This window comes from Leucoraja erinacea, chromosome 3 (assembly GCF_028641065.1).
Source record: "Leucoraja erinacea ecotype New England chromosome 3, Leri_hhj_1, whole genome shotgun sequence".
Classification (NCBI taxonomy): domain Eukaryota; kingdom Metazoa; phylum Chordata; class Chondrichthyes; order Rajiformes; family Rajidae; genus Leucoraja; species Leucoraja erinaceus.
Genome location: NC_073379.1, coordinates 88,589,228 through 88,604,199, shown reverse-complemented (window position 1 = coordinate 88,604,199; position 14,972 = coordinate 88,589,228). Strand labels below are relative to the sequence as shown.

Here is a 14,972-nt window from a genome sequence, read left to right as displayed (position 1 = left end):
CCTGGGAGACTGGCTCCTCTGACTAGGTGTCTCCTACTTAAAGACCCTTCTGGGAGACTACTGCTGGATTCTGGAAGACGGGCTCCTCTATCCAGGTTTCTCCCAACTTTGTTTATCATAATTCTTCAGATCATACAGCGGCCGTTCCAGGTTTCCCAAGCTGCCGTGAGGCTTCTCCCGACGCCGGAGCACCATTATCCGGCGAGAACGGCCTGGAACATCGGGCCTCCGTAGCGGCGACTACGGAGGCCTCAATAGGCCCGACTATGGGTGGACATGGGGATGGGGACTGGACTTTGTGCCTTCCCTCATAATGAGAACCATTGTGGGGGGATGTTTTTTATGTTAAATTTCTTTATTATTGTTATGTTGTTTTCTTTTTAATGTGCTGCAATGGCAATACACATTTCACTGCACCAATTGGTGTATGTGACTAATAAAGAACCTTTGAACCTTTATAAGTCGTCCAAAACTAACTATTACCCAAAGGTTACCATATACAAAACAAAACATTACAAAAGCAAAACAGTTCAATTTCATTTTCTATATTCCTCTATTATTGCTATCAAGTCAGAGGAGTAACAAGTCAATAGGAATGTAGAAAAGTGGAAAACCAGATGCACTGAAAAATGAGATGCTAAGGTTAAATACCAGATGATATGCATGCTGAACAGTCCCATGAACAACAGATTAGATTTGCAAAACTGTTCGAATAACAGTGAATTAATAAAAAAAAGATGAGATTATTCCATGAATATTCAATCCACAATGATGGAGCACAGCATGTGGTGGTGAATCTGTGGAATTCTTTACCACAGAACACTGTGGAGGCCAAGTCACTGGATATATTTAAGGCAGAGATATATAGATTCTTGATTAGCATGGGTGTCAAAGGTTATGGGGAGAAGGCAGGAGAATGGGGTTAGGAGGGGTAGATCAGCCATGATTGAATGGCGGAGTAGACTTGATGGGCCGAATGACCCAATTCTGCTCCTATCACTTACGATCTTATGAGCATGTCAGTGCAAGAGAGAAGAATAAAATATTCTCTAACATCTTGCAAATGTAAATTTAAAAAATGAATTCCAGTTACATTGAGAGTAGCTTGACATTTAATAAGCAAAAGCACAAATGCTGGAAGAACAAGCAACATCTGGGGGAAGAGAAACCAGCTAATGTTTCAAGTCAAAGATCCTTCTTCTGAAATTAGAAAGAGAGAAAGCAAGTAGGCCCAAGTAGTATATAGCCCAGTGGAAGTGGAAGGTCCTGATGCAGGGACTTAAACAGAAACACGATAGTTCCTCCCCAGCAACCCCCCTTCTTCCCCACTCACCGCCCGCACAAATACTACTTGACGCGTGAGTTACTTCAGAAGTTTGTATTTTGGTCTAAGTAGCAATGAAGGCGAGGGAGGGAGGCGAGGGAGGGTAATATATGGAACAATGGGAACCTGTAATGAAGTGAAAGGAATGGATAACTGAGCTTCATTATCTGTGCAGACAAAAGTGCTGGAGAAACTCAGCGGGTGAGGCAGCATCTGCACGTCTGAAGAAGGGTTTCGGCCCGAAATGTTGCCCATTTCCTTCTCTCCATAGATGCTGCCTCACCCGCTGAGTTTCTCCAGCACTTTTGTCTACCTTCGAATTTCCAGCATCTGCAGTTCCTTCTTAAACATTCATTATCTGTGTAATTTGTTGAAATCATCATGAAGTCTGAGTGATGTATAGCCTGGGGCTTGCTGAGCAAGCCAGTACATATAAATTAAATCTATATTCAGACCTGCAGAGCACATCCTATTGAAATAGTTAAACTAATTTACATTCTCTCTTTCTTAGTTCTGATTAAGGGTCGTTAGCTGGCTTCTCTTTCCACAGATTCTGCTTCACGGGTCGAGTTCAGTTTATTTAGTTTAATTAAGAGATACAGTGTGGAAACAAGCCCTATGGTGCATGCCGACCAACGATCCCCGCACACTAGCACTATCCTATGCACTAAAGACAGTTTACATTTTATTTTACATTTAATTTTTTGAAGAGGTTACTAGGGAAATTGACGAGGGTAAAGCAGTGGATGTTGTCTATATGGACTTTAGTAAGGCCTTTGACAAGGTTCCTCATGGAAGGTTGGTTAAGAAGGTTCAACTGTTCGGTATAAATGCAGGAATAGCAAGATGGATTCAACAGTGGCTGAATGGGAGAAGCCAGAGGGTAATGGTGGATGGTTGTTTGTCGGGTTGGAGGCAGGTGACTTGTGGGGTGCCTCAGGGATCTGTGTTGGGTCCTTTGTTGTTTGTCATGTACATCAATGATCTGGATGAAGGTGTGGTAAATTGGATTAGTAAGTATGCAGATGATACCAAGTGTTGTGGATAATGAAGAGGATTTCCAAAGACTACAGAGTGATTTAGGCCATTTGGAAAAATGGGCTGAAAGATGGCAGATGGAGTTTAATGCTGATAAATGTGAGGTGCTACACCTTGGCAGGACAAATCAAAATAGGACGTACATGGTAAATGGTAGGGAATTGAAGAATACAGTTGAACAGAGGGATCTGGGAATAACCGTGCATAGTTCCTTGAAGGTGGAATCTCATATAGATAGGGTGGTAAAGAAAGCTTTTGGTATGCTAGCCTTTATAAATCAGAGCATTGAGTATGGAAGCTGGGATGTAATGTTAAAATTGTACAAGGCATTGGTGAGACCAAATCTGGAGTATGGTGTACAATTTTGGTCGCCCAATTATAGGAAGGATGTCAACAAAACAGAGAGAGTACAGAGGAGATTTACTAGAATGTTGCCTGGGTTTCAGCAACTAAGTTACAGAGATAGGTTGAATAAGTTAGGTCTTTATTCTCTGGAGTGCAGAAGGTTAAGGGGGGACTTGGTAGAGGTCTTTAAAATGATGAGAGGGATAGACAGAGTTGATGTGGACAAGCTTTTCCCTTTGAGAATAGGGAAGATTCAAACAAGAGGACATGACTTCAGAATTAAAGGACAGAAGTTTAGGGGTAACATGAGGGGGAACCTCTTTACTCAGAGAGTGGTAGCGGTGTGGAATGAGCTTCCAGTGGAAGTGGTGGAGGCAGGTTCATTGGTATCATTTAAAAATAAATTGGATAGGCATATGGATGAGAAGGGAATGGAGGGTTATGGTTTGAGTGCAGGCAGGTGGGACTAAGGGAAAAAAAGTTGTGTCGGCACGGACTTGTAGGGCCGAGATGGGTTATATGGTTATATGGTTTACAAAAGCCAATTAACCTGCAAACTCGCATATCTTGGGAGTGAGGGAGGGAACCGGAGCACCTGGTGAAAACCCACGTGGTCACAGGGAAAACGTACTAACTTTGTACAGACAGCACCCATAATCAGGATCAAACCTGGGTCTCTGACGCTGTAAGACATTGCGCCACCATGCCATCCCTGAATTTACCAGAGTTTTATGATTTTATTTCTGAGACCAGCTTTTACAATTTCAGTTGTTTTCTAACATTTAGCTGTCGGTGACATACAGAAGACAAAGTAAAATCAAAGTCAATGGGAATTGGTGCAAAATCGTTCCACCGAATTTTAATACATTGCACAAAAGAGTAGTCATTGGAAACTGCAGATGATGGAATCTTGAGGAAAAACACAAAGTGCTGGAGGAACTCAGCGGGTCAGTGGAAGAAATGAACAGACGACTCATCAGTCTGAAGAAGGGTCCTGATGCAAAACGTCTTTTGTCTATTCCCTCCACGATGTTGTCTGACCCACTGAGTTCCACCAGCACTTTGTATTGTAACTGTGGTTAGTATCAAGTATTCTTTATTGTCATTTCTGAAGAGAAGGAATGGGTGACGTTTCGGGTCGAGAACCGTCTTCAGCTGGTTAGTTGGACTTTACTGGACTTTATCTTACACTAAAATGTTAATCCCTTGATCATGTGTCTGTACACTGTGAATGGCTCGATTGTAATCATGTATAGTCTGTCCGCTGACTGGTTCGCACGCAAAAAAACCTTTTCACTTCACCTCGGTACACGTGACAATAAACTGAACTAAACTGAAACTATAGTTTTGGATTATGCCGATTCAGGGATGAATATTGGGCAGGATGGTCGGGATACATCCTTTTCCTTCAAGATAGCAACAAGGGATCTCCAATGCCCATCCAAGAGAGCAGATGGGATTTGGAAGACAGCATTGCTCAATGCACAGCATCACCTCAGAGCAGCACTTCATAGTCGATCTACATTTTTGTGTTCACATTTCGCAAGGGGCAAAATTACCAGCTGAGTCACACCTGACACTAGGTCTGATGTGGTGATGTTTCCTGCTAATTACAGTGTTCAGTTCCATTCACAATTTTCCATATCCCCAAGACCCGAGCAACATTAAATATTAGCTTCCTCAGTGGCAAAAACTAGTCAGAAACTTGCCAGGAAAGATTGACTCCAGGAAGTAAGAATGTGAGTGCCTCCCCTTGATATTCAACAGCATAATCATTGCCAGATTTTAAACCTCTGGTATTTCTGATTCCATGTTGCTTAAGGGGCAGAGAAAATAAAAAATGCACAAAGGTCCACTGTTGCTTGCATTATAATGGGGAGATAATCTGGAAAGTTTGCTGGTGTACGCGTGGACTGTGCCAAAAGGTTGCAGTGAGTGCATTAATATTCATTGCACGTTTCTTAGGAAGGGGCTGAGAGGGAGAAGTCAGATGCTGGGTCATGCAAAATGCTCTTGCTCACTTTGTTAAAAGGGATTACCTGTAGGTCACCTGGCTGTCCCTTGAGCAACATTTAACCAAGCAGGAACACACAGTGATCCCATGAGGAGGAATATTGACAGACCTCACATCTAATTGACTGTATGCCTGTCTCTTTCATAAAGCTTGATCTACCTAGCACAAAACATAATTAAACCGTTTTTAAAAAGCTAACACAAGCAAAAGGAGAATGTGGCTTGATGATCCTTTAAATAAGATGTTGCCAGCTCCAGGAAGAGAAACACCTCAATGACATATGGTCAATGTCAAGCATAAATGGCTTACTACCAAATCTTATGCCACAGGCCAGGATAATTCCAGGCTGATATTTGTTCAGCCATTTCACTGCACTTGGCTAGTTTCTTTTAATACATTAAGGGGATACCACCAGCAAATTGGCAAATGCTACAATTAATACTCACCAATTATAGCTCCAATTAACAAAATCTCCAAAATAAATGGTCAATTTATTGTTATTTAAATGGAGCTTCTCCTTTAAACTCCTCACCTTTCCTACATTTGTCCCCCAAGATTTGCCTCAAAATAGTTACTGTAAAATGTCTGGAAGGGGTTAATGATATTGTTGATCACTGCAGCAGGCTTCTCAGCAGCAAATAACTATACTTTGTTGTGATGAGTATGATCAAAAGTAACTGGCAACGGATGGGGAAATGGTTATTAACAAGTGCACACATTTTGTTAAACGCCCAGTTGGCAGCGGCTGAGCTGATTCATAGTTTCCTCTTGCCCTTTCCCATAGTCCTATTCCTGCTGACATTTGTATCTTCCCACAGCTTTACTCACCTCTGCTGGATGCTGAACTATGTACAGGCATGTGGAAATATTCAGTGGATGAACTGGTAGGAATGGGCAGAGGCAAACCTTCTGAGGACGGCTGTAATGAGGGAGACACATGTTACTATCTCATAACACCAAGCCACAGAATCATTGCAGCTATATACTTACATGACATTTCCAAAGCAACATTCACATGCAGGTTACACACATAGTCAGGCTGTGGCGTAGAATTTTATATCATGTTTTAATAAAATGCACTGTGACTTTCATACACTCAAGATTTCCTAGGGCACTTCAAAGAAAATGACAATATATATGGAGTGTAATATGCATTGCATGCAGCAAATCAAAAAAAGAGTCAAAGTTCAGAAAAGATGGAAACATGTGGCAGCTGTGGATTGTTTTCTCTGGTGCATCAGGGGCTCAAGGCTCAAGAACCACATACGTTTTCCAAGGTGGAAATGTCAAAGGCTCGTGGACAGATTTAAGACGAGAGGGGCAAAATTTAAAGGATGTGTGGGATGATTTATTTATACATACAGCGAGTGGTGGATGCCTGGAATGCGCTGACAAAAAGGTTGTAATGGAGGCAAATGCGATAGTAGGTTTTAAGAGGCTTTTGGATTGGCACATGGATATGCAGGGAATAGAGGGATATGGATCACATGCAGGCAGAGGAAATTATTATAAACCTCCATCATGTTCGGAACAGACATTGTGGGCAGAATATCTTGTCCCAGTGCTGTGCTGATCTATGTTCTATGAAAAAGAAGCAGAGTTAATGTTTTAGGTCAGAGAACCTTTTGGCAGAAACATTTTATTACAGGTATTTCTTAGTGAGTGGAATGCTATAAATTTGGAAGGATGAGAATGAGCGAGTATAAGTGAAAATATAAGGGTGGTCAATGTTCCAGTGGCAGTTAGTAATAAACAGAACTAGAGAAGGATCCAGGTAAATTGGGGATTCTGGAGATGCAAGGAACAGTAAAAAAAAGTACTTGGCCAGATAGGTTTCAGTTCTTTTGACAGAGAAAGTGTCAATTGGCAAGGACTTTGGAGTCTATGCCATATACAGAGTAATACCATTCTTCACAAATTTGCTCTGTAACCTATTCTTCCTGCACTTCCATTAACTCCCTCTGGATTATACCATCTATAGAAGCATAGAATGATACAATGGAAACAGGCCCTCCGGCCCAACTTGCCCACACTGGCCAACATGCCCGAGCTACACTAGTCCCACCTGCCCGTGTTTGGCCAATTCATAGCTGCCAATGAACCAAACATCCTGCGATTCTTTCAGATGAAGGGAGCTATGTGGTCACAGGGAAAGTGTCTAAAATCTACAGATACAATAGGTCAGGATCAAACTCCGGATGTTTGAGCTGCGAAGAGGTGATGATACAGCTTTGTAGGACTTCGTTGAGACCATATTTGGAATATTGCATGCAGTTATGGCTGCTCCAATAATTTGGAGGCTTTCGAAAGATGCAGCGGTTTACCAGGATGATGTGTGGATCAGAGTCTTTTATCAAAAAGTGAGTTTGGACAGAATATAGATACAATGTGCTGGAGTAGTTCAGCAGGACGTGCAACATCTCTGGAGAGAAGGACTGGGTGACGTTCCGGGTCGAGACCCTTCTTTAGACCGAGTTGGGGGAAAGGGAAACGAGAGATGTAGACGGTGATGCAGAGAGATATTGTACAAATGGATAAAAGATATGCAAAAAAATAACGATGACAAAGAAAACAGGCCATTGTTAGCTAGTTGCTAAGTGAGAATGAGAAGCTGGTGTGCTAGGTGAGAACGAGATTGGATGGAGAGTTTGGACAGATTTGGATTGTTTTCTCTGAAACACCAGAGGTTGAGGGGAGATCTGATAAAAGTACATAAAAGTATAAGAGGCATAGATAGGGTAGACAGTCAGAATCTTTTTCCCAGAATGAAATTATCAAATACGTGAGGGCATAGCTTTAAAGTGAGAGGGTCAAAGTTTAAAGGAGATGTGCAGAGCAAGTTTTGTTTACACAGAGGATAGTAAGTGCCTGGAAAGCACTGCTTGAGGTGGTGGTGAAGATAGATATGATAGCGGCATTTAAGAGACTTGGATAGACACACGGAGAAATACACATGGAAGGATATGGATTATGTGCTGGCAGATAAGAGTTAGTCTTGGCACCATGTTCAGTAGAAACCTTGTGGCCTAAAGGGCTTATTCCTTCGCCATATTGTTTAATGTTCTACTCTCAGATGACTTGCATGGAAACCCCAGTAATGTTTCTTAGTTGTGACCTTTACCAAGGTAGGACCAACTATCAGGAGGATCATGATCCGGAAGTGGCGGCGCTGGTGAACGGCTGCGGCTCGCCTGCAGTCCGTTTGTTTTTACTTTTTTGTGTGTTTTTTTTTTTTTTTGTCTAGCTAAGTTTTTTGCATTTTTAGGTTGTGTTTTGGTGGGGGGGGGGGGGGGGGGGGGGGGTGGGGGGGGTGGGGGGAAACAGGGCTTGCTGTCTCTCCCTTCGGGGGAATGCAACTTTTTTGTCGTATCCCCCTTATCTGCGCTGAGGCCTAATGGCGGAGCTGGCGACCTCGAGGCTCCGGAGCCAGAGCCTGTCAGGACGCGCCCTGGGCTCGCTCCCGTGAGGGCGGCCCGCTCGGGCTGGAATGGCGCTCCGGTGAGGGGCTGTGACGCTCCCGTGAGGGCGGCCTGGCAAGGGGCTGGGACACTCCCGTGAGGGCGGCCCAGCCCGAGGGAAACAAGGGGCTGAGACGCTCCTGTGTGGGCAGCCCAGCCCGAGGGTGGAACGGCGCTCCCGTGAGGGCGGCCCAGCCCGAGGGTAATGGCGCTCCCATCAGGGTGGCCCAGCTCAAGGTAGAACGGCGCTCCCGTGAGTGCGGCCCAGCTTGAGGGTGGAACGGCGCTCCCGTCGGGGCGGCCCAGCTCGAGGGTAACGGCGCTCCCGTGAGGGCGGCCTGGCACGGGGCTGAGACGCTTACATGAGGGCGACCCAGCTCGGGACTGGAACGGTAGTCCGGTGGCTGAGACAGCGTTCTGGCGGCGGCGACCTGAGTCCGGGGTTCGGCCGCGGGCCAGTGGACGACGTCGTCAACAGCTGCGTCCGCTGGACTGGAGGGCGGCAACTTCGACCACCCTGGGCCGCTGTGTTTGAACCGGCCCGTTCGCGGAGCTCGGAGAGCCGCGGGTCTGATTTACCATCACCCGGTGGGGTATCGCCTCAGCGCAGAGGGAGAAGAGGAGGGAAGAGACTGCAGCCCTAAGATTTTTGCCTCCATCACAGTGAGGAGGTGCTTGATGGACTCACTGTGGTGGATGTTAATTTTTGTTTACTGTCTGTTCTGTTGTCTATTATTGTATTATTGTATGTATGACTGCAGGCACGAAATTTCGTTCAGACTTAAAGGTCTGAATGACAATAAAGGAAATTCATTCATTCATCTATCACTCAATTGAGCCAATTTAATTACCGATTTAGTTAGAGAAAATTAACACATTTCTTTAAAACTCTCTTCTGAATTAAAATTTATTTTCACTCTAATTAGTTTTACATTTCAAATTATCCAGTATCGGACGATCAAATTTGCAGGCACAAGGAGATGCTTATGCTGGTTTACAAAAAAACACATTGCTAGTACCGGGATTGAGTCATAGAATCAGTGAAAAAGGCCCTTCTGCCCATGCCAACCAAGATGTCCCAAGTAAGCAGGTCCGATTTGCCTGCGGTTGGCCCAAATCTCTCTAAAACCTAAAAAGAGACAAAGTGCTAGAGTAACTCGGCGGGTATGGCAGCAATTCTGGAGAATGTGAAAAGGTGACGTTTCAGGTTGGCCCACTGAGTTACTCTTGCACTTTGGGTCTATCTAAGAGAAAATTTGTAGCAGTCAATGTGTCCTTTTAGACTTTCTTGAATTATCTCCTCGTGCACAGGAACAATGTATGAAGTGTAACACATTTATTTCCCGAGAATAATAGCCAAGGGCAAATCATGTGCATTGCAATCCAGGGAAAATAATATATAACCTAGTTTCTCCCTACACATTTTGTCTGTTCCACTGGAAAATCTCCTCAAGGTATGCCGATTTTGAAGAAGTTCTCCTTCTCTTTCTGACAAGAGTTCTGCAACACCGTCGTGCTGCACCCCCTCTGTGATTCCTGCTGCTCTCTGGCTGTTTTTACATATCTTCCATTCATTTGTTCTAGACCATCTTTATTTCTCCTTCCCCTTTCCCTTAACTATCAGTCTGAAGAAGGGTCTCGATCCAAAACTTCACCTATTCCTTTTCTCCAAAGATGCTGCCTGACCCTCTGAGTTACTCCAGCTTTTTGTGTCTGTCTTCCATCCATTTATGTAGGTGGTCAGCATAAAAATGACAAGAAATTTCATTTAATGTAATAACAACTGCTATCCAAACTAGTTCTTTCCAGCCAAATAAATCATATCAGTTTTTTTTAACAAAGTGGAAATATTAAACAAAAGAGGGAACTAACACATTGAAAAATTGATCCAAAATGAACAATATAAACAAGTTAACAACAGCATAAACAGCAAAGGTCATTTTGTAACATTAATAAATATATGTTGCCAAGGAAGGATTTGGCAAGTTAATTAAAACATGTTGAAGTTTGTTTACATGCAAATTCAAAACGCTTGCCAGTTACAATTATTGTTTATGGAATTACGAATGGAGTCATAACAGTAAATGTCATCATTTGTATGAATATTTGAAAACGTAAAGCTCATATTTTCTAAACTTATCTTGTTAAAATAAATTACTTAAAGCTAAAAAGTGAATATGCTGCATGACTGCAGATCTTTCTTCTTCACCTGATTACCACATGAAGCCGACATAACTGGATTACAACAGTGAACTGGTTAGAGTTCCCCAATTCCACCATCCCAGAAAACACAAGCCTTCAAGAAACTGTAAATTTGTATGAAAATATCCTTTCTTGACTCCTTTTTCCAGCATCCAGATCTGTAAATATCATATACCCAAAAATTATAACCTGGAGTGAGTCCATTTAGCTCATCAGCCCACACTGGTGTTGACAAATGGTGTTTAATTCACTGGCAGGATGAGCATACCTATGCCAGTGTTACCTCTTCAAAATCCCTGCATCCACTGGAAGGACAAGCACACCAATGACAGCTTCATTTCCTCAGCCAACATGCCTAGTATTTGAGGCTTTAATTGAAAAATGTCCACCAGTAAAAAAAATACTAGTGATGAAAAAGAATGTGACTTTTTACTCATAGTAGCTCGTAGGAGCTCGTGAACATACTCGTGGAAAGTTGTAAGAGTTCGTAGAATACCACAAGTTTGATTTTTTTTTAACTGGGGAGAGCTTTTGGGTAAATTCGCATCGTGGGACAGGGCCTTAACAAACTGCTGAAGGAACTCAGTGGATCAGGCAGCAATTGCAGAGGGAAATGGATAGACAATGTTTAGGGTTGGGACCCTTCTTCAGACTGAATGGCCATAATCTTTATTAATGACAAAGCATGGAGACATTTGGCCTACCCTGTTACTACTACTTTCCAGGTGAAGGACTTTATCAAAACTAAACCAAGTTATAAAGGTACACAAAAATGCTGGAGAAACTCAGCGGGTGCAGCAGCACCTATGGAGCGAAGGAAATAGGTAACGTTTCGGGCCGAAACCCTTCTTCAGACTCCTTCTCTCCATAGATGCTGCTGCACCCGCTGAGTTTCTCCAGAATTTTTGTGTACCTTCGATTTTCCAGCATCTGCAGTTCCTTCTTGAACAAGTTATAAAGGTATCAGGTTTTGTGCAAGAGGATGAAGTGCAAATGTCAAATGAAGAGTGTGATAGGGATTCCATCTGGTTATTATTTTTTTGTCATTTCACCATCCCCTTCTATATTGCACAGCCATCTGCTTTGTCATACGATTCACTTTTCCTTTTGCCCTTTCCTCCATTGCAACCTCCCATCGTCTTGCACAAAACCTGATACCTTTATAACTTGGTTTCTTGAACACCTTTATAACTTGGTTTAGTTCAGACTCCTTTGTTCTTTCCACCCACCATCTGTTATTTTAATACCAACTTTTCTGCTGAACCTCTGACTTCCAGTGCCTACAGAGTTGTGTCTTTTCCCTTGAAGAAGGGCAAAGCTTCCAAGCCAGGATTACCTCAATCTTCTGACATTCTCATCAAACCAGCCGTGGTATTTCACAGGCAACTGAACGGTGCTCTCACCATCTCAAGTGCGGTCCCGGCCTACCATATACCTCATTGGATAACTTTGGATTACCTTTAATCGGACTTTATCCTGCACTAAATGATATACCCTTTATCTGTACACTGTGGACAGCTTGACTGCAATCATGTGTAGTCCTCGTTGACTGGATAGCACGCAACAAAATAGCTTTTCACTGTACCTCAAAACGCGACAATAATGATAAATTAAACTAAATAAACTAAACTAAGTTATTCGCAGACACCAATTATTGTGGAAATGGGCCAGTCCAGTTGAAAATTCCATGCAGACTGGAAGTCGACAGATTGTCTGAGTTGCTGTCAGAAAAGAGCCATCTAAATGGGGTCCTAGAGAACCTCTACATTGATTTTCTTGCAGCATCATTTTTGATGAAACAAATGAAACTGTTTTTGGACTACATTGGTGAACCCAACAATGGGAATTTGCTGTGTTCAGTGCTTGTCACGGCAAACATGATGCAAACACATAGCAGAATCCTGATTGACTGATGATAACATCCATCAGATCAACAAACGACATTGTGGACACAAGAAACTGCAAGCACAAAGTGCTGGAGTAACTCAGTGGGTCAGGCAGCATCTCTGGAAAACGTGGATAAGCAATGTTTCGGGTTGGGACCGCTCAGCCTGAAGAAGGGTCCTCATCTGGAACATAATATCAGTGACTGGGCTGAAGTTGTTGCCATACAGTCTTGGGATTGGCTTACAACAAAATATTGGTTATGATAGGATTGTGCTCCAAGCATTTTGTCAGGAAAATGACCCTGCTAGAGCCTTTTTTCTCTACTCCCTCGTTACTGATGGCACCTTAGGTGGATGTGCTGGAAGTGCTGCATCTTTTCTCGCACTGGAGTTAAAGCCTCTGTAGCTTCAGTAGTTTTACCTCATCTGTAGCTTCCAGGGTCAGGACATAATTACGATGGCCATTGCATGCTGGTTTCAAGTTGGTGTGAATCAAAGGGTTGTAAGGAATGCACAAATTCCAAAACAGGATTTATTGATATGCCAACCTAGATCATTATTGATGTGAGGCTCACTGTGAAGATGACATTCCTCTGTCCGTTTAACTCTCTAAGAAGGCATACCTACGCCTGGTTCTTTACACTTCTATCCCTATCTCATGTTGATGTGAAAGCATCTTTGATTTCAGAGTGCAGAAACAAGGAATACTCAAGAAGGGTCACTTCCAGAAATGTCACCTATCCATGTTCTCCATAGACTCTCCCTGACCCACTGAGTTACTCCAGCACTTTGTGTCCTTATTTAATCTGCAGTGATGACAGAGCAATGTTTAAATCTGTCAGTATTGTGTCTGTGCACGAGCTGAAGTTCCAGATTTTAAACCTCATATTTTGAAGGAAAATTCACTGGAACGATGAGAAAACCAAAGTCAGCATCTCATCCGTGGCCAATATTCCCAGCACCAGGGTCCCAAATACACTCAATCTATTGCGCTCGGCTGCCTGACACCAGTTTACTGAAACAGACAGTCCTTTCCAAGCTCTGTCACAATAGACAATAGACAATAGGTGAAGGAGTAGGCCATTTGGCCCTTCAAGCCAGCACCACCATTCAATGTGATCATGGCTGATCATTCCCAATCAGTACCCCGTTCCTGCCTTCTCCCCTCACCCTAACAGGAACATGCTGCCCCTGTACTCTTGATTTCTCACTTTTGAAAGCTTTCCAATCGCCAGCAAACCCCTCACCTGCAAACAATAGACAATAGATGCAGGAGTAGGCCATTTGGCCCTTCGAGCCAGCACCGACATTCAATGTGATCATGGCTGATCATCCCCAATCAGTACCCTGTTCCTGCCTTCTCTCCATATCCCCTGACTCCGCTATTTTTAAGAGCCCTATCTAGCTCTCTCTGGAAAGGATCCAGAGAACCTGCCTCCACCGCCCTATGAGGCAGAGAATTCCACAGACTCACCACTCTCTGTGAAAAAAAGTGTTTCCTCGTCTCCGTTCTAAATGGCTTACTCCTTATTCTTAAACGGTGGCCCCTGGTTCTGGACTCCCCCAACATCGGGAAGATGTTTCCTGCCTCTAGCGTGTCCAAGCCCGTAACAATCTTATATGTTTCAATGAGATATCCTCTCATCCTTCTAAACTCCATAGTGTACAAGCCCAGCTGCTCCATTCTCTCAGCATATGACAGTCTCGCCATCCTGGGAATTAACCTTGTAATTCCAACAAGAAGAGATATATGAGGTACACAGAGGAAAAGATTCAAGGATGTATTCCAGCAAATGCACACTACTTCACAAACTATCATCCACCTACCATGTTCCATCTAAAGAGGAACCTGCATCCCACAGCAAGGGAGCAAGTCACCCTTGATTTTGAAGGTCTGCCCAAGAAGGAAAAAAAAAATTCTACCCAGGTTCACACAAATCTACATGCAATCCTCACCTGCCTAGCCCAGTGATATCAGAATTAAAATAACACTGCAACCATCCACAGACATATTATATGCTACATGGCAGGGCAAGAGAATTGTTGGGTTCTTCAAACCGATTTTAAATAGATTTGATCTTGGTCAAGCTGGTGTTTATCAAGGTGCAAATTTATTACTCTTGTTATTTTTTCCATCTTAGTTTCGTTTAGTTTAGAGATACTGCACGGAAACAGGCACTTCAGCCCACCGAGTCCGTACCGACCAGTGATCCCCGCACATTAACACTATCCTACACACACTACGGACAAGTCAAGTCAAGTCAAGTCAAGTTTATTTGTCACATACACATACGAGATGTGCAGTGAAATGAAAGTGGCAATGCTCGTGGACTTTTGTGCAAAAGACAAACAACAAAACAACCAAACAAATTATAAACACAATCATAACACACATATTCTTTTACATAATAAATACACAATTACACAATCCACAATTACATCAGGCTGAGGAACCTATACACTTGTACGTCTTTGGAGTGTGGGAGGAAACCGGAGATCTCGGAAAAAATAAACCATGCGGTCACAGGGAGAACGTACAAACTCCGTACAGACAGCCCTCATAGTCAGGATCGAACCCGGGTCTCCGGCGCTGTGAGTGCTGCAAGGCAGCAACTCTACCGTTATGCCACTGTGCCGCGTACGGTGATATGGTAATCAAAGATCTTATTATCTTTTGCCATTTTTTTCCAAAAATTAAAATTAAA

The 14,972-nt window shown here is 43.2% G+C and overlaps 1 protein-coding gene across 1 annotated transcript in view; it reads right to left on the bottom strand.

The window, feature by feature from the left end:
- dtwd2 (DTW domain containing 2) overlaps positions 1-14,972 on the bottom strand; it is a 166,482-nt gene that overhangs the window by 80,390 nt on the left and 71,120 nt on the right. The window contains 1 exon segment of the mRNA XM_055631016.1: positions 5,550-5,640. Within this exon segment, the coding sequence (XP_055486991.1) occupies positions 5,550-5,640 (91 nt within the window).